Source organism: Nematostella vectensis, chromosome 4 (genome assembly GCF_932526225.1).
Source record: "Nematostella vectensis chromosome 4, jaNemVect1.1, whole genome shotgun sequence".
Taxonomy (NCBI): Eukaryota; Metazoa; Cnidaria; class Anthozoa; order Actiniaria; family Edwardsiidae; genus Nematostella; species Nematostella vectensis.
The window spans coordinates 13,216,722-13,236,259 of NC_064037.1; the positions used below are offsets into that span (position 1 = coordinate 13,216,722).

A 19,538-nucleotide genomic window follows, 5' to 3' on the forward strand; every position below is an offset into this window, starting at 1 on the left:
TGAAAAATGCTGATTCCTGTCAATTTGAGACTCGCGGCAAGAATTTTTCAAGAAAAAATTGATCTGTTGGTCAAATTTTTATCTCATTAGTCTTGAAAATGCTCAGGCCTCCAAGAGATTGACCGAGCGGGTTTGAAGGTCATCCAAATATTGATATGATGCCCCCCCCTTGGATACGCCCCTGTGTTAACTTACAAAAATGTAAATTAATATTTAGCTCTTCTATGAGAATGATGTAAACATTAGATGGTGTATAAATAACAGGACTAAATATTTTAAGAATTATATTAAAGAATAGCATGAGAAACACGAGATTTCACTATCTAGCAGTCTCCCGTGCAACTAATTTTTGTGTCAGGCTAAATTGACCATGCACGAGACTAGACAAAAGTCAAGGCATGAAGAGTGGTGTAATCTATGACTGGATCCAAGATTTATCAAGGGGGGCCAATAACAAGCAATGAAGAGTGAGGTAGCCTAGGGCTGGATCCAGGATTTATCAAGGGGGGGCAAATAACAAGCAATGAAAAGTGGGGTAGCCTATGGCTGGATCCAAAATTTATCAAGGGGGGCCAATAACAAGGAATGAAGAGTGGGTTTCCTATGGCTGGTTCCAGGATTTATCAAGGGGGGCCAATAACAAGGCATGAAGAGTGGGAGGGGCCTTGGGCTGGATCCAGGATTTATCAAGGGGGGCCAATAACAAGGCATAAAGAGTGGGTTTCCTAGGGCTGGATCCAGGATTCATCGAGGGGAGCCAATAACAAGGCATGAAGAGTGGGAGGGACCTTGGGCTGGATCCAGGATTTATCAAGGGGGGCCAATAACAAGGCATAAAGAGTGGGTTTCCTAGGGCTGGATCCAGGATTCATCGAGGGGAGCCTATAACAAGGTCTGAAGAGTGGGGGCCAAGGGCTGGATCCAGAATTTATCAAGAGGGGGGGGGGGGGGGGGGGGGCAAATAACAAGGCATAAAGAGTGGGGGGACCCAGGGCTGTATCCAGGATTTATCGAGGGGAGCCTATAACAAGGCATGAAGAGTTGGTGGCCCAGGTTCTATCAATGGGGGCCTTTATATAAAATATAAATGGAAGTAAATCTGTGGATTTTGCTCCCCACACATTTCTACTAAAATTTCCATCTCCTGGGTCTGGTATTAGGACCCAACCATTGCGCCATTATACAGTAAGGGGTATTGGAGGGCGGGACAGTACAGGTGCCATGGTTTTATTATTTCCTCATACTCTGTATTTTCATTGGCAAACTTGCACTCTCTCAGAAGCAGAAGAATAACAACATTAACGTCAGCTTTCGTCACATAGCCAGACAGAAAATGGGTGAGCTTTATGTTGTTTAAATAAAGTGTTTCGTTTAAAAGGCATAAGTTTTCCACCCAAAAGCTCATGTGCTTAGTAAGTCCAATTAATAGAATACCTAATAGAAATTTGATTCAACTTAAAGATATTGTCTTGCAGTTGAAGCCGCCACTTTTTCAACATCTATAGTATACCAGTGCATTCGTTGACCTTTAGTGTATATAAGCTTGATTTTCAGTAGTGGCAGCATCAGCCAGACTAGTTCTGACCTTATCAGGTCTGTTATATACAAACTCGTCTGCCTTTTTTAATACACCAACTCAATTTAAACTACATGTTTGCTACTGCATTATTAGCTCTGGTAAATGGGCACCATGCGAACTATATCTCCCCTGCACACAGGACACTGATGGATTTGCTGTGCACATGTCCTACATGAACATACATGACCACAATTCAGGAGCACTACATTGCGCTGATTCTCAAGACAAATAACACACTGCGTTCCTTGGTTTTCGTCCATGTCTGGAATGTTCACCTCCACTCTTGCAGCCTCCCGGAAATTCCACGGTTCAACTTCTCGTTCACGTCTAGCCCTCTCTCGACGTCTTGACCATGCTTTATACAAGACGACTAGCAAAAGGATGCTTCCTCCACACGCGAAAATAGCACTCAAGACCATCCAGGTCTTTCTAGATGACTTGAGTTGTTTGATGATGGCTTCAACGCTTAGCTGTGTTAGATAGTAAGGCAAGCTGTTTGATGGTGGAGATATCTGCACTCCTCCCTCTGACAAGGATAGCTCACCTATTCCCGTAAGTGTTGTTCCCGGACACAGCATCCTTTCCACAGCCTGGAATCCTTTAGTTTTATCTCCACTTACCCAGTCCATCAGTGTCTTACCCAGAGTAGAATCAGCTGGCTCAAATTTATCATAGATGACTTTGAGATCCAAGTTGCGAGCCTTTAGTGGTTCTGTAACTTTCACAAATCCATAATATGGGCCCCGAAGGATAAATGGGATGGCATCTGTTGCCATGCTTAGGAGTCTTTGAGAATTGAACCTATAATCGACAAATATTTAGAAAGATGACAAGTATTGGCATTTCATATGAATTTAAAAGAGAGATGGGATGTATTAGGTGTTAGAATCCAGGTTTAATGGTTGTACCATTAAAACCTGGACCATTCTTTTGCTACTATGCTTCTCCCGCTTATGAATAAATGTTCCCTACAAATAATTTGCTTGGAATCTTTTTTATATTATTTAGGTTTTTTTTTTGGGGGGGGGAGGGTGGTGGTCAAAAATCCAAATAGGAAGGCAATAACTGTTATATGTTATCGGGGTCCGGTATCCATCAAATGGCACGCTCTGATTGGCTCTCGTGAGGGCCGGTATCCTACGATCCGGACCCTGCGATACCAGATCCCTCACCTCCAAAGCAGGAAATAGTGAGTTGATTTGTAAAATGACCAGTGAAAAACTGGATATTTACTCCCGAGGTTATAGATCTTCACACTAAAGCAGCATTTTACTTGTCATTTTATCTAGAATCATTGACTTTACGGAAAATCGGCTTCAAACTCTGTGTTTTGACAATTTCCCGCCATAATGTTTTTGCAATGCATGCTACAATTTCAAGTTTGCTGAAAGTTTATTTGGGGTAAAAAAGGCAGCAAATCATCTCTTTATACAAAGAAAACTGACAAATCGGCCTTCGGCCTCGGTCAGCATTTTCAAGACCTTGGGCACAGTATTTCATGATACAGACCTCCCAGCTGGTAAATAACATATATTTCTTGGAATATTGCCTTTTTTTAGGGCTCCACCCTGGTTCAAGCAAACTTACAAATGATGGAGAGGAAGAGAGCAGCAGATCTGCCTTTTAACACTAGAATAGTGTCGCTAGTACAAGTTAGCGTAAGTCCAGCTTGATACATACCAAGTTCTGGAGGATTTGCTATATTCACTCTTATGTTCCAAAATCTTCACTTCCTGAATAAGCCCTTTGACCCCTTGCTTATATGAGCTTTCAATCAAATCATCCCATTTCAGTGGATGTGCTTCACCAGTAATCACGGCATATGGAATACATTTATCTTCCCTAGCTTGTAATGCTGTCAGTGCACTACTAATGTCTATGTTAGCTGCTCCCTGAAAATAAACATTATAGTTTTATAACTTCATGTCAAATCAGTAAGCAGAGTGTTGTTGGTGGTAATATGGTTGATTATAACATAACTGGTGATTAAGATAATAAAATCAGGGTTTTAAAGTTATTTTATACTTATAGACTTCTATTCGCCAGACTTGAATGTGTTTTCAGGATATATATGAAATATATATTTGACAAGCAGATACTGCTTGTGCCTTATACTAAACTTATCAACACAATGACAGTCTAAGTAATATGCATAATCAGCTTTGATTTATTGCAATGGAAACTATCACAAGCATCCAGATAAGACATCCCCTCCCCCAAAGCGCAGTTCTGATTGGCCTAGAGGTTTCACCAACGTCTACAGTTGTACTGCTTTTCATTTTTCTCCTGTGACCACCAGTAGCGTAGATGGAGATACAACCCTTCTATTCATGTGAAGTAAAACCAACACAAATGAGCTGCATAAAAAAGTTTTTGATTGCATACAATTGCAGCTAATTTCACCATACGCATACCTGTCAACTCTCATGCATCAGGTGGAAGTTTCAAGATTTTGGACCTTTTCTCACGCTCTCCCAAGTGGAGAACCAAATCTTCCGTTTTCAGCCATTTTTATAGTTTCAAAAATAGAAAATCAACATTTTGCCTATTTTCTATCAGTAATGAAAAATAACATTTCCTTGTGTATGGGTAATTGTGTGCGAGAGCTTTCTAAACAGCAAACGTCTACTGAGTGCTGATTAGCTTGATGAAAGCAGGTAAGTCATTAAGCTGCTTTAGGTTGCGAGCCCCAAGTGAGGGTATACCCCACCTCTTTCCCCCAAAAAAAACATTTTGTCAAGCCTTGAGAGGTATGCATATGATTGCACACAATCACACTCAATCGCAGGGTGAGTTTTTATATAATCGTACACGATTGTGATTCTGAGCAATCTAGCCTTCAAAAACATTCAAACTCAGGACTGAGGGGCCATACACACTAACACAGATTGGTTTGGATCCATTTACTTTTTGGTAAATTTCGGCCTTCTGTCCACACCAACACGCGTGCTGGATCCAGCGAATACGGGTACTTTTGAAAACGCTTTTGTAAGTGAATCAAAATGAATCCGTATACTTGGGTCCATAGTGTGGATGGTTGAATTTGTATCAAAATGAAAACGATGGTGTCATATCATGTGCATCTGCTGCTTTGAGCATGAGCATGTCATAAAAATGACTTCACCTCGTACCTGTGTGAGAGGCTGGATCCAGGTGAACACGGTGCAAGAACGATAGTGTGGATGCAAATCAATTGATGCGTTTTCGGCGAAACGAATCCGGGTACTTTTGAATCCGTGTCAGTGTGGATGACCCCTTAGATTCATCATATAATCTGAATTTTTTTTTTTTGTTAAAATCGCATCCGGTGATAGTCAACTTAAACAGCAGTCCACTGCTTTAACCACTCACCAGAAAGGACTAAATACCTAAGTACTGGGTGTTAAAGAAAATCGGATTTCTCATATTTTTAGCCTCGAAAATATTGAGATCCAATCACAAACTAAAACAGGATTACCTTTGTTTTATACTTCTGAAATCTATGGCGAATTAAGAATGCCCCGACCCGTTGTGCGATTAGTCTAAAGCTAGAGATATTCCAGAGTTCATGTTTGACAAGAACAGAATAACAGAGTTGGTTAATTCTTATAAACTGGTTTCAGAGAACTTCTAATCTTACCTCTACGGCGTGAAGCACGCTCGAACGATTCCTATAAACGGCATAACAGATAACTGACAAGGCAGCACTTCCAATCCCCCCGACAATACAATACAGCTCTGTCATGTTATCAGTCAATTCAAGCTTCGGTATCACGGAAGATTAAAGACAACAAGGAAGAAGCCAAAAACAGTGCAACACGAAAAAAAACATGGCGCCTTGTCCCCAGTCTTACCCGGTCACGTAGAAATTAGTACATTCGCTTACGTTTCCCTGAATTTACGAAGTGGTATTTATTCAAAGTTTTTTTTCTTTTTTAGAACATGTCTTCTTAGGTGTCCTAAATAATCGAACAACAAGAATTTTTAAATTTTCATTTAATTTTTAAATATTTTTACTTAGCTACTATATATAAAAAATAAAATTTAAATCATTTAAATTATTTAATCAAATGAGCGGGATTTTCTAGTCTAGCTTTAGTCATGGACGTTTTCATGTCAAGCAGTGTTAGAAAAAAATGAGAAAAAAAAAATAGCCTTGCTCCTGGAGAGGATTGAACTCTCGACCTTCGCATTTCATGGCACCCACGGGGCCACGCCCACACTGCCTATAAGTACGACGCGCTAACCGACTGTGCCACAGGAGCTTGGCGTGGTGGAAAGGAGATGAAAATTGATAGTCATTCTATATAGGCTATACTCGAGCATCTCAGAGTGGTTTTATTTTAGATGGCAAATCTCTGTCGCGGCTTCTGAAGTAGTTATTTTATTTTCTTGCTCAATTAGCTATATTTAGTAATCAAAGATATGCAAATATATCTCTAAAAAAAGCATATGGTCTGTTTGTAGTTTATGATTATTTTTATTGATGGTCGCAAGCTCCTCACGCTCGCATAAGTGAGGCTCTGAATACAGGGAAATCTTCCCAATCTTACTACTTTATTTTATAACAGAAAACAATTTCAACTTTATATGAAACGTCTAGGTGAGCTCTTTGTGGTTGCCCAAAAATACACTGATTTATTCTAGAAAAAAAACATGGGTTCTTCCAGTCGACCTGTGATACGGATGCTCGTCGTACTTTTAGCGGTCGAAATCGGGCCTCAGGTATTTTTTAGGGGGTATCCGAGAAAAAAATAAGCTTTCCTCTTAGAAATGGTATTTTTAAGGCTCCTGAGGAATTGTTTAGGGTAGCAATTTTTGGTCGTGCAGGTATTTTTTAGGGGTATTTTTCGAATTTTCCGACGAGCATCCCTATCACTTTTACCCTGAAGAACCCCCCCCCCCCCCCGGCTCCTATGCCTTCTTCGCCAAAATGTATTGCAGTAACTTACCACCCGTCCGCATTTTAAAAGGCTCTCTAAAATCTCATCAGTGGTCCCCAGTCAAGGATAAAAATATTTCATGATGCAAAATTAATTTATAAGCAGACTTTGATACAGGCCCATAGCCAGGGGGGGTTCGAGGGGTTCAGTTCCCCACACCCGGCTTAAAGGTCCGCTTAAAGCAAACAACAATAACGTTTGGCTGGAGATATACCGTGCACATCAATATGTCTTTAAAATAACTATAAAAATCTTTTTATAATAAATATCTTTATTATTATCACTGTATGTTAAAAAAAATACCCTATTAATAACATTTTAAATACAAGATTGATTGCCTAATGTTATAAGGCGAGTAGAGGGGTATACCGGAAATTTGGTCCTCTGAAATCGAAAAACGAACCACCCCGCTCAAAATCCTGGCTACGGGCCTGTGATATCAAATAATTTACGACCTCAAGTCACTTCGGACATTGGACAAGGCCAGCGGTGCCCGCATTAAAATATGTCCTCACTTTCGACTGTGGAGCACAGCAGTAACTTGGCTTCACAGTGGACGTGTAAGTTGCCCAAAGTGTTTTAAAATTCCCTTCAACTTAAACTATATCAAAACAATTCCCTTGGTGGTTTGAGTTCCTAAATTCACGATTTACAAAATGCTTAGACTGCCGGCCATGGAATGTTTGAAATACCTTTATCCGGCTGCCGGTCATATAGACGCGTTAGCTTGAGTGTGTTTTTGTAAGGATTGAAAATTTTATTAAAAGAAAATTGAGAGTCAAATTTCGCAAATTTTGGGATAAGTATTTTCGTATCTTTTGCTTCAAGTGAACTTGCAAGGATTGTGTGAACGACGAATCCAGTATAAAATTTACCATAACTATCAACTAATCAGAAAGCAAGATTACAGGCAAGTGTTGTAGAAATGACCTTATATTTTTCAACGAAAATTCAAGTACAATCACAACCTTTTTACAGCTCTCCTGTGAATCTAGCTCACGTTAGCTCTAATAAATTTCGATTGACCCCAGAGGCTCCAGTTATCGGGGGTGTACTTTGCATGAAATAGAATGAATAGTTTCAACAGATAACATCCATGGTAAAGAGGTCCTTTATTTTTCAAGATCTTAAAAAAAAAAAAAAACATGACAAGAAAATAGTACGTTAGTCACAGTTACTACAAAAGCCTTCTGGACTTTTGCATTTACTTGATAAAATAAGATGAGATTTAAAGTAAAATAGCATAAGCAAAATAATTGGCAGCGGAAGATAGCTAAAGAATTATATAAGTTTATTTTTTATTGATATGATACTTAACTCAACAGCTATCTTTATTATTATTTTCCCCAAGTCTTTCTAGTCGGTAAACTTCATAAGGCAATTTATTATATTTACATAATTTCTAAATAAATAAATTCGAAACAGCACTAGGCCCGTAATGCCAATTAATCACATCATTCTCAAAAATAATACGAAAGAGCTTTAAAAGTTTTTTAGTGTATACATTTCGTTCAATGGATTTATGAACGCGAGATTTCCCGAGAACACTATTAAAAAATTCAAGTTCGAGATTTTAAAAAATATCGTCGTCATCATCATGTCATTTTCCCAAAGAATTATTTTAGAGAGAAAGCCGGGCGTGTGGTAGATCATAGTGAGAAGTGATATATTTTCAGGTGCGTAGCTGATTAACTGAACGGGGGAGCGCGCAAGCATAGATATATAAAATATCTAACATTGGCGACATTTTAATGAGTAAAGGACCACGTTTTGGAGGTCGCGGAGGCTACACATACCCGTGGTGCCTACAAATACCTAGCTAGGCGCCTAATTCTCAGTGTTTGAGTAATAAGTGATCAACATTTTAACCCTGAAGATTTAAATTTGTTTGAGTAATGAGATCAACATTTTAACCCTGAAGATTAAAATTTCCGGACATGCAGAGAAAAAAAAAACGAGATTCCAAGAATTTGGGATTCCAGGAGTGAAACAGTGAGTTTTCTTGGACCGTTTATTACCCCTCCGGATTTGTCTTTTGTGCAGACTTAATTGCAGGGCAAATTCATGACTGGCAGCTTTTTCCATCCCTACCTCCTCCCCAATGCCTCCCTGCCTAAAATTCCAGTATAAGGGCTTGCTAGGATCAGATCAGTTATTTAATATTGCAATGGTCTACCTGTTTTATCTATTCTATTCTATTCTATTTACAATCTATCTACCCGCCTACTTCTTGTTCCTCGTTGAAGCTCTAGGTTTGACAACCTGCGTAGTAAGCGTTCCCGTCGTGTTTGCAAGGAAAAAAATCCAGAGAAACTGAGGAAACCGGGGAGATGTTCGGCAAGTTCTCCCTTTTGTGCGGACAATAATTTTCGTCGAGCTTGCCGCTGTTTTTCTCACTGTGTTTTTCTCTGTTTTTCACTGGAAATACAAAGAGGACACACGCTGCGCAGTCGGTAGGTTTAGTCATCTTGTGATCTCACTCCCTTCATCTGGACGCGGATCGCTTTTCTAGCTGTTGCTCGTGTTCCCTCCGCATGTCTTTCTCTGATAACTTTATGGTGAGCGACTGGGAACGATAATATCATGTGAACATCTTGCTAGCAGACAACCCTCACAAGTTGTAAATGTGTGAAATATATCTTTTACATAAATAACGTCACTCAGCTTTCAAATACCCTATATCATAATACAGAACTGTTTCGTAGGCGTCGTTACACACTCTTCATTCAGTTTAACACCAACAACACCTACGAAACAATTCTGTGTTAAACTTTTGGTATTTGAAAGCAGGGTAACTTCATATTAACACGCTCCTACAATGTAGAGCACATTTTTTTTGGGATAACCCGGCGATCCTTTAGTTTGAAAATATACTTATGTATGACTTTTGCAGCAGCAACAACAACAGACTCAACTGCAGACACCTATTCCAAGAAATGTTGTCAGCGCAAACAGCGAATGCAAATGACACAGGAAACTAGATGGTGCTAACGGTACAAATTATTCATAAAAGGGAAAAAATAAACTTCAGCAATGCCAAAACCACACATATATGACCTTAAAAAATCATCATGCCTTTGTTTAATACTTTTTGTCGTGGGTAGAGATAGATTTAGACTCATGGTACCTTTTGGTCATGAAACCAAATGCTATTTTCAGTTTACACATCAGACAACGCCTTTACTGTCAAACCCGCGACCCACGTTTTCAAAACACGATTTGTTTTGGTTTTCTGTTCCGTCAGTAAAACCATTCTGAGCCAATCAGAGTCTCGCTTTGTGCACTTCCCTGGCTATCCTCTGGACGAAAACCAGACAGTGTCATGACAGAAAACCAAGCAACTGCACTAGGCGAGAGATGGCAAGAATCTGATTGGCTTAGAACAATTTGACAGGCGGAACAGAAAATCCCAAAGGACAAAAACAAATCGATGTTTTGAGAATGCGGCGTCGCGATACAACGGATTCGACAGTAATGGTGAATTTGTCGTGTAGTTATCAAAAAGCAATTATCAATCTTACCACAGGTATTAGCACATCCTCCTGCATTCCCTCAAGATGTCTAAGTCTTTCATTTGTCTCAAATAAACTGCATAAGTACAAAAAGCAACACAAATCATTCAACAGTAATTGTAAATCAAACCTTATCTAAAACTCTCAATCACCATCGCCTCCGATTCCCCACCCAGACCCCTGGACCACAATAATGTCCAAGCAAGGCCCGTGATAATACCACATATTTACAATTGGACAGGGCAGTAGAATGATATGATCAGATATTTGGTGTGAAGTTGAAGATAAAAAAAAAAATTTTCTTTGGCCAACGACTAATATTTTATTCCCACAATTTTTTAACATTAATTAACACTTACCCCTGACACTTGCGAAGCTCCCGTGGTGAAAGCATAATTTTCATAATTGCTATTGTTGTCCTGAAAAGTACCTTTATACCTTTAAACCAAAGGTATATAAAGGAAAACAATTGTGATCAGTCCTTTCCTTGGCATAAGTTATTCCCCAGCTGATTTATAGAATTTAATTATGTTGTTGACTTATATTGTTTTGTGCATACAGTGCTAGCAATGTTGGCAAAATGTGCAGCATTCTTGGGCTATCATGATGATTGTGCCCTATTGTACAGGTGTGTGAGGATAATGCAGGTTGATTATTAAAAAAGATATTGAATGTATTACAACAAAAACCACCTTTGGGATGGCCCCCCTGCCTTTTGAATGGTGCCCCTGCCTTTTAAATGGTGCCCCCCTGCCTTTGGGATGGCCCCCCTGCCTTTTGAATGGTGCCCCTGCCTTTTAAATGGTGCCCCTGCCTTTTGAATGGTGTCCCTGCCTTTTGAATGGTGCCCCCTGCCTTTGGAATGGTGCCCCTGCCTTTTGAATGAGGCCCCTGCCTTTTGAATAGTGCCCCCCTGCCTTTTGAATGGTGCCCCTGCCTTTTGAATGGTGCCCCTGCCTTTTGAATGGTGCCCCCCTGCCTTTGGGGTGGTGCGCCCCTGCCTTTTGAATGGTGCCCCTGCCTTTGGGATGGTGCCCCCCTGCCTTTTGATTGGTGCCCCCCTGCCTTTGGGATGGTGCCCCCCTGCCTTTTGAATGGTGCCCCCCTGCCTTTTGAATGGTGCCCCTGCCTTTTGAATGGTGTCCCTGCCTTTTGAATGGTGTCCCTGCCTTTTGAATGGTGCCCCTGCTTTTGAATGGTGCCCCTGCCTTTGGAATGGTGCCCCTGCCTTTTGAATGAGGCCCCTGCCTTTTGAATAGTGCCCCCCTGCCTTTTGAATGGTGCCCCTGCCTTTTGAATGGTGCCCCTGCCTTTTGAATGGTGCCCCCCTGCCTTTGGGGTGGTGCGCCCCTGCCTTTTGAATGGTGCCCCTGCCTTTGGGATGGTGCCCCCCTGCCTTTTGATTGGTGCCCCCCTGCCTTTGGGATGGTGCCCCCCTGCCTTTTGAATGGTGCCCCCCTGCCTTTTGAATGGTGCCCCTGCCTTTTGAATGGTGTCCCTGCCTTTTGAATGGTGTCCCTGCCTTTTGAATGGTGCCCCTGCTTTTGAATGGTGCCCCTGCCTTTTGAATGGTGCCCCTGCATTTTGAATGGTGCCCCTGCCTTTTGAATGGTGCCCCCCTGCCTTTGGGATGGTGTCCCTGCCTTTGGGATGGTGGCCCTAACCTTTAGGATGGCGGCTCTCTTCAAGAAACCTTATTTCAGTATAAAATTGATACATCCCAACAGCATTTTGCCACTGCTGATGTATAAGCTGCATCAGTTTGGATGTTGACTCTGTTTGCACAAGGCTTTACACTAACCTTCACAGAAAAACATATCCCAAACACGAAGGACAGTGGCAAAAGGCAGATTCCTGTCAAAATAACCTCACATTAGGGGAAAATGTCGAGCAGCAAATAATTATCAAAGTAGAGAGCAAATAACGTCGGCAAGTACAGTCTCCTGATATAAAGCTACACATTGCACCTTGCTAATAGACACATGTACCACTCCGTCATATACATCAGAGGGTCTATATGATGCTGTTTCTGAAACAGAAAACAGAACGATGATAAAATCCAAAGAAAAACCAATTTATACACAAGAAGCCACCTGTGTGTAAAAAAGTCCAGGCTAATTATTAAAGACAAACAAAAATAAATCAATATATCTTTCAAAACTTAGTTGAGATGACATGACATTAAAATGTTCAGCAGTTTATATACAGTGCATGTTTGTTCAATGAAATGCCAAAAAAATAATAAAAACAGAGAAACAAGGCTGCTCCAAGCTTTAAATGTTACAACAGATGAAACATTTTGTTTGTATAGGTAATCATACAGTTTCAAGTTCAATTCGGGATTAATTTGAAAGAGTGAGTTTTTCAAAAAGTATCATAATTGCACGAGCTGTCTTAGGCGAGTGCAATTTGAGCTTTTTGAAAAACTTACAAGTGCAAATTTATTGAACGAGAAAACTGTATGATTGCTTATTAATGATATACATGTACAAATTAGGAAAGTCAAGTTTGAAACACGGTAAAACAGCGCACACTCTTGTCGTAACTGGCGTGATTCGTCAACAGCGCGTGAAAATTGAAAACTTTCGTATCAAAACCCTAACAATTTTTATTTTTTTCTCGCTTTTTCTGTCTATTGTTTGAATTGTTTTTATCAAAAAAAGGTTTTGAAAATTATGTAGAGTATTATACAGTATCTATCGTTTTAAAAATACTAATTTTCAAGGATTTTGACTTTTATGTAATTGCACTGGTATAACAACTTTCTGCACTGGTGTTACATAAAAATTGCACTGCTCTCAGCCAATCAGAATCAAGAAATTTGTGCAGGTATATTATTATTACAGTAATATGAAAACTTGGCTCAGCAATCTTCTTGTATAAAATGTTGTTTTTTGTATATACAAGACAAAACCTGATTTTAAAGGGCATTTTGCAATTTTTATTTCAAGAATTAATTTTAGAGGGAAAAATACTGTATTGTACAAAACTAAATCTATAAAAAAATGGATGTACTGGGCCCCATGGATTTCCAGAAGGTTTTAATATGAGTATATATCTGATCATCTCAGTGTTCTATACAATATTTTGAGTAAAAAAAACACTTATACAGGGGAAATGATACTCACCATGTGTTTAGATATATGAGGGACGGTTTTGCTGAGCAGGCCCCCAAAGATGGCCCCGTCAAGCTGAATGGCCTCTAGTTTAGGGCCATAATACCCAGGAAGGTACTTGGAACAGATCATTACCAGGCACCAGAAAGCTTCCTGGAATATGCATTGAGCAAGATTATTAAATTGGCACTTGCACTGCTGAATACTGAATCTTACCAGTACTTTTCTGAGCTAGAGAAAAGCTAAGGAAATTATTAGAAAAAATGTTGCCATCCAGGTAATTTGTTTTGTTTGTTAGTAAAGCAGTAAAGGTATAAAAAAGCAGTTTTAGTTTTGTTTCAGTACAAGCTGAGCATTAAATCTTGAGTAAGCCAAAGAAATCCTCTGTGTAATCACATTTTCCCACTTTTTTAGTATAAATGTGCTTAACACATTGACCCCTCAACCAGCCTGTACCGGCTTTGGGAAGTAGTACCCACAACCCAAAAAATTCATAAATGCAAAATAAACACAACAAGATGAAGATACTCAGGCATCAGTCTAAGGGATAAATGGTCTTGAAGATATGCATCCAACCAAGGTGTTGGCAACTACTCTTAAGCCAAATAATTGCACAGGTTCTTTGATAAATTTCAAATCGAACAAGGAAAGAAAAGCAGAATCACCCCTCTCAATAAAACGCTCAAAATACCACACATGGGACTAGAGATCAGCAAACACAGCTCAAGACACAAATAGATACCTTTATTCTGATCCTCCAGGTTCATTTCCATGGCCTCAAAACACAATGTCCACTCCTTGAAGGCTTGTAAAACCACGAAGATGCCTTTACGGATTGAAAAGCATTCTGGGAGATCCAGGGAAAAATTCACGAGGGGAGGGCCAGTCAACACTCCTCTCCCCAAAGTCCTATGTTTTTTTTAAGTCTTTTCACCCCGAAGCCAAACAAATCAATTCCAGGTCATACAGACCCAAAATAGCAGTGTAAACAATTTTGGAATCAATTTGGTTTCAGAATAGACAGCATTTAGGAGAGCTCTGGTGATTCATTAGAAAATTATTTTCTCATCCAGGCAAAGCCAAACAAGAAAAAATCATCATGAATCCACCTTTGCTTGCAAATATCAATAAGCAAAGCACTCAATTATGCCACAATAGACTTCATGATGTCCTGAGACACTCTCCTAATATGCTCATAGCTGTATTTTTGATGAAAAATACAAGCAACCATCAACTTTTGCTTGCTTCAGCACCACGACGAGGGATTAAAAGTGGGGAGAGCAAAGCACTGTTGGAAAGCTTGGATACCGCTGAATATGTGCAGCTGTGTTTGACTTTGACGGGCTGTATAAAACTCAGAATAGGGGAGAGGTATCTGTTTTCAGTCTGTTTTTTGTAAATTCAGCTCAAAAATAGCCAGGAGTCAATGGGTTAAATACTATATACTTAGTGAACAAGATGAGTTGAATTTCCTATGGCCCATTGAAGTTTGAACAATGGACTGACAAAAATATCAGGATGCAAAGTATTTTTAAAAATACGAAACTCACTGTGAAAAGCAATGTTACCGTAAATGATCTAATAAATGCCCCCTATCTTAAGAACTCCCCCCCCAAGCTTACAAGATTGTATTGAACGCCCCTCTCGAATAAACTCTACCCTCTACAGTATTTAACGCCCCCTACCCTCCCTCACAGATTAAAAACAAACGACAATAGGAATTCCAGTAATATAAATAAAATTAAATTGCTTGGCTTCTACTGGGTGAAACTCACTTAATGTCAAGAAACGCTTGCCACACAGGCTACTGCATAATAGAGGACATGCACGTCACTTGCAAGTCAAGTATACTTTTTGCATGGCAAATTCAAGCCAAAATAAACCCCAGAAATGGCTGCGGCATTTACGCCAGGCAAGGACGAAAATATAAAACCTTTCAATGGAATAAGCCCTATCTGGTAAAGAAACTTTCTGGCAGATTGGTAAGTGCTGAAAAATTTGCTTTTTGTTTCTTTATTTTGCTTTAAAAACCCAGAGCGCATGCAAGTTTGTCACACACAAAAAATGTGATCTCTTAGCGCAAGTCCCCTATTAAACTTGATCCTGACAGAGATTAAAACCCCACTGCACTTGGGTTTGTTATAATGATTTAGTTTGTAAAAAAACGCCCCTCTCTAATAAACACCTCCTATGCATTGAACCCCCGTCCTTTGACCATCGAAATTTATAAACGCCCAGGGTGTTAGATCATTTACGTTATACAAAATAAACCAGCAACAATAACAGCATTATACCATCTTACCTCTGCTGTCATGTGCATTAACAGTACGGAAACAATAACAGCATTATACCATCTTACCTCTGCTGTCATGTGCATTAACAGTACAGCAACCACAGGAGCCATCGCCTGGAAAAAAAACATCACCAATACTTCCATTAAAATGCCTAAACCATGACACTTGACATCATGAGCCAGGAACTTCAAAGAAAGAACAGGGGTGACATGATAATTTGAAAAGGAAACACCACTTGGGCAACCAAGAAGTCTGGTGACGCATATCTTTCTTTGGTCACACACACAAAACAACTTTGGAAAGCACCTCAAGGTTGTTGGCTTTCAGATGGTAGACAATTATAATATTAAGAAAATTGAATCCATCTCCTAATTGGTCACCATATTGTATGGTCCCACAGGGTAGCGCTATTGCACAGCGCCAATTCCAGCATGACCGCCAATTGGCTGAGGAACCAATTTATCTGTGATAACAGCAACGACTACTTCTAACAGGGCTACACCTAAGACAAATGGATCTCCAAGCATGCATCAGGGTAGAAACAAATACCTGACAGGATCTGAGCATGCATGAATGGAATAAGTACTGTAATACCTGGCAGTATCCGGTATGTGAATCATATAAAGAGTAGGCTTTTAACACTCTGAACAGGTCTTTTTGCCTGGAAAAATAATGAGTTGTTTTAATTATGGAACATTGGTAGCAGTTTAGAACAAAAGGTTTCAGTGTACTGTATAGAATTCGACAATGCCGAGCTATAGGGGGAGGAGCCAATTTACCTTTTACATCTGTGCTTTGTACTAACCACTTTATATCAAGGCCTATCTAGTATTAGCTTCACTAAAGGCTGATTCAGACGGCACGATTTAGTCCTATGCGACTTGCCTGCGACACCTCTCACTCGAGTCAGAGTGTAAATCAGCCTACAACTCTGCTACGATGCTTGACTACAAAAGTCGTAGTGTGTGATTCAGGACTAAGACATGTCATAGGCAGGTTGCATACGACTACAGCAAATAGTGCTGTCTAGATCAACCTTTAGGGAAGAGGGGGTAGATCAGTTTTTCTGTTTATTTTTTTTCCACATAAAATAAAAAAAAAAAAAATTATCAATTTAGTAGGTGTAAGGATCAGCCCAAACAGGGTCATCAGGTACAGGAATTAATACATCCAATACCTAAAAACACTTCTACCCTCAACTTTAACCTGGGGAAGTGACATACCCCTGGCCGCCTGTGTCTGTAAACTGCTCATGATATGGGAAGACCCGGCAAAGATCCTTCTCTATCGTGTTTTCCCACTCCGGTGAGGGCTTGCTTGCAAGGTCCTAGGAAATACAGTAACAGTGATCATTTCAAATATTAAAGCCTTCTGTATACTGTAACTAAACACTAGACACTTACTTGGGGTGTCATTGTTGTATCTAGATGTTTTACATGATAATGTGATGCACAAATGTTTATAAACAGCACCTCGTGTGCAAAAGACTATGAAAGATCCTCAGCTTGTATCAGGGGACAACTGATCAATCGAAAGTGTTGACATTATACAGTATGTGTGTGAAAAAAACAAGCGATGTTTATAAACATTATTTACCATTCTGAAACTTATTCAGCTGTGAGCCAACACATTTAGTTGACTGCAAAGGGCATTTTTTTTAGTTTGAACATCAAGACTTTAATTGTGATGGTCATATGGTTACTATGATATTGATATTTATAACTATACAACAAGTTTTCTAGATAATGAACGTATGGTCACCTCAAATAAATTAGGATTCTGCTTTTCCATCTTTATGCTACCCGACAAATGCCGCCAGGCCAAACCTCTCACAGCTGGCGGAATGCCTTTGCGGCATCTCTCTCTTAACTGCAGAGAAATAAGTACTGTTAAGGTTGGCTTTGTTGCAGAAATGTTTTAGATCCAACTGCAAGAGTAAGAGCAAAGTAAGAATAACTGGTTAAATGTGAGAGCAAATGCATGAAAATAGTTTTGTGGATGCCATTTTGTGCACTCCATTTGCAATGCATAATAACTTATGTTGAAGTTTTGCAATTGCATCATAATACAATAAGCACAAATCTCAAGTTTTTTCAAAGGGATGGCACCAGCACATAAAACATACATTGTAATGGCAGAGTGAGGCAAATTTGAAGAATTTAGATATCATATAGTTCTTCTAAAATTGAGGTCTAAATGGAATGGGCGAAGTCAAAGGGAGATCCCTGTGACTGGATCTTTGTAGAATACTAAAAGCCATTGATAACTTATATTGTATATCAGATCAATTTACTTATCTAATTCTTATGGTACTGCACCTTTTTATATTTCTTTGTTATCCATTTTTCATAATTATTTAGCATCTCTAGCCACTTTATCTCTCTTTCACGTAACACTTGTACTGGGAGAGTTGTCTCACTAATAAGAACAAAGAAAGGCTTTCAACAAAATGATCATTGTGAAATCAGCATTGATTTTCTGTTTTCCCCTACAACTGTGTCCCCAGAAATTCAATCATTCACATTATATACTAACAACATCAGAACAATCAGCCTCATAAACTTGTGGTGTTAAACCCCTAAACTGCTACCACAGTAGAGCTTTTTTCTTGTTTCCTTTTAACAGTTCACTTATCCATTTCCTGTTTCTGTTTTTCCCCAAAGGGAATTTACTCAATAACCTACAGTTACCAGTTTTTTTTTTTTTTTTGCGGCCCTGCTCACATTTTTTTATTTTCTAGCTCCTAATAATTATCATTAGTAGTATTTTCAGACAAGAAGAAAGGGTGTTAATCCTTCCCTATTATATTACCTTATATTTTATAATTGTACAATATAATTGTCACCTACTAGCCCTCTCTTAAAAGTATGGTGTGTTGTCAATGGAAATACAGGAGATTTGAAGTGCATACATCTTTGCTTCTGCTTGGGAAATTGGATTTTCATGGTCCATTTTAAACACTTTCCTCCACACGTGTAGAACTTAAATTCAAATGCTGTCTAGATAAAGAGGTTTAATTTTTCCAGTTATTCCAGCTTTTGTAAATTGGTAAATTTATGTTTCTTATTAATTATTTTTTTTATTTCAAACTATTCACACCAACAACTCCAATGTTTTCCTTACCTATACACAACAAAAAAAAAATTTATACTCTTCTAAACCCTAAATCGCGTTAGTGATTTTTATTTTTTTATTTATAAGTTAACTGTCTGCTTAACTCTTACACGACAGGGCAAAGGTGGTTGCAATTTTCTTCTAGTACTTACGAAGCCTGTTTGTGTTTTCCCACGAAGCCATATCTATCTGTCGAAGGGCCATCAGCGATATTTTCCAGACTTTCATTGAGGATACGATCTGGGTCTAGAGGTCTTATCGCTACAGCACGCACAGACTGCGGCTCGTAAAATTCCATCTTCGTCAATTTCCGAGATATTTAAAGTATATTCAAGGAGTATTTCTTAGGTTGCACATAGGAGAGACGAAGATCTTCCAAGAAGTGTGTCATGGCGAAGGGAAGTCCATCAAGACCTCCAATTCGCGCTCTTTCCGCGATATCTGACTCTCGACTTGTATTAAATGAAATTAAATAGATACTCGACGATTTCTATAAAGATTTGTTACAAGGTTTAGCGCTATCCGGCCACAAATACCAGCAAATCTTTAGAGGAACACACACCACAGGAACAAACTAGCAAAACAACACCTCTCCTCTTTAATGTACAAACGCACTGCAGGCGCAGCCACAGGTAACCCATCGAATAGAACCGTTTCATTATGAGGTTCCACCCCCCCCCCCCCCCCCCCCTCCCCACTAAAAAAAGGCTCAGGCCCAAAAATTATGCAAGCAAAGACAGACAGAAAAAATCGCCACATCATTCGGAAAAAAGAATCATAAGCAAAACTGTACCGGAAATCAATTGAGAAAAAAAGCCCCCTGTCACTTTCAAACAGACAGGCAGACTACTTTATTGTACCATGTAAAAACTTTTACATTGGTGTGATCCAATAAATTTAAAATTATAAGTCATTCAAGTACTCAAAAATACATACATACATACATACAAAAGAAAATAGAGGATATGACCTTATTTGAACATATTTGCCCTTAGTAGGAA

At 39.3% G+C, this 19,538-nt stretch overlaps 2 protein-coding genes and 1 non-coding gene across 4 annotated transcripts; all 3 read right to left on the reverse strand.

Annotated features, from left to right (window-relative positions):
* Positions 1-1,211: 1,211 nt before the first annotated feature.
* On the reverse strand, positions 1,212-5,406 carry LOC5511055 (mitochondrial ubiquitin ligase activator of NFKB 1). Its single transcript, XM_001631414.3, has 3 exons — positions 5,199-5,406; positions 3,260-3,471; positions 1,212-2,380 (listed from the first exon to the last, which is right to left on the reverse strand). Exons 1-3 carry the CDS (start codon positions 5,301-5,303, stop codon positions 1,669-1,671), a joined length of 1,029 nt encoding a protein of 342 aa, XP_001631464.1. The 5' UTR covers positions 5,304-5,406; the 3' UTR covers positions 1,212-1,668.
* A 309-nt stretch (positions 5,407-5,715) lies between these two features.
* Positions 5,716-5,823, reverse strand: Trnai-uau. Its single transcript has 2 exons — positions 5,786-5,823; positions 5,716-5,751 (listed from the first exon to the last, which is right to left on the reverse strand). It is a non-coding gene; the product is annotated as a tRNA-Ile (tRNA).
* A 1,773-nt stretch (positions 5,824-7,596) lies between these two features.
* Positions 7,597-19,156, reverse strand: LOC5511054 (TBC1 domain family member 10A). 2 transcript variants are annotated; one of them, XM_001631413.3, is made up of 12 exons: positions 18,690-19,155; positions 17,742-17,841; positions 17,185-17,292; positions 16,647-16,750; positions 16,018-16,084; positions 15,489-15,536; positions 13,142-13,282; positions 11,981-12,042; positions 11,815-11,867; positions 10,373-10,451; positions 10,023-10,089; positions 7,597-9,067 (listed from the first exon to the last, which is right to left on the reverse strand). In XM_001631413.3, exons 1-12 carry the CDS (start codon positions 18,833-18,835, stop codon positions 8,987-8,989), a joined length of 1,056 nt encoding a protein of 351 aa, XP_001631463.2. In that variant the 5' UTR covers positions 18,836-19,155; the 3' UTR covers positions 7,597-8,986. The 2 variants fall into 2 exon arrangements, 1 of the variants encoding a protein (XP_001631463.2); XR_007307601.1 differs by lacking the exon at positions 7,597-9,067 and adding an exon at positions 10,557-10,630 and having other exon boundaries at positions 18,690-19,156.
* Between the last annotated feature and the right edge of the window lie 382 nt (positions 19,157-19,538).

Excerpts from the sequence above, each read along its gene's own strand:
- LOC5511055 (XM_001631414.3), bottom strand. The coding sequence starts at position 5,303 with ATGACAGAGCTGTATTGTATTGTCGGGGGGATTGGAAGTGCTGCCTTG. Across the intron at positions 3,472-5,198 it reads GCGTGCTTCACGCCGTAGAG|GGAGCAGCTAACATAGACAT; the intron begins GTAAGATTAGAA and ends GTTTATTTTCAG. Across the intron at positions 2,381-3,259 it reads AGCAAATCCTCCAGAACTTG|GTTCAATTCTCAAAGACTCC; the intron begins GTATGTATCAAG and ends TGTCGATTATAG.
- LOC5511054 (XM_001631413.3), bottom strand. The coding sequence starts at position 18,835 with ATGGAATTTTACGAGCCGCAGTCTGTGCGTGCTGTAGCGATAAGACCT. Across the intron at positions 15,537-16,017 it reads CACATACCGGATACTGCCAG|GCGATGGCTCCTGTGGTTGC; the intron begins GTATTACAGTAC and ends TTTTTTTTCCAG. Across the intron at positions 13,283-15,488 it reads TAATGCACATGACAGCAGAG|GAAGCTTTCTGGTGCCTGGT; the intron begins GTAAGATGGTAT and ends TGCATATTCCAG.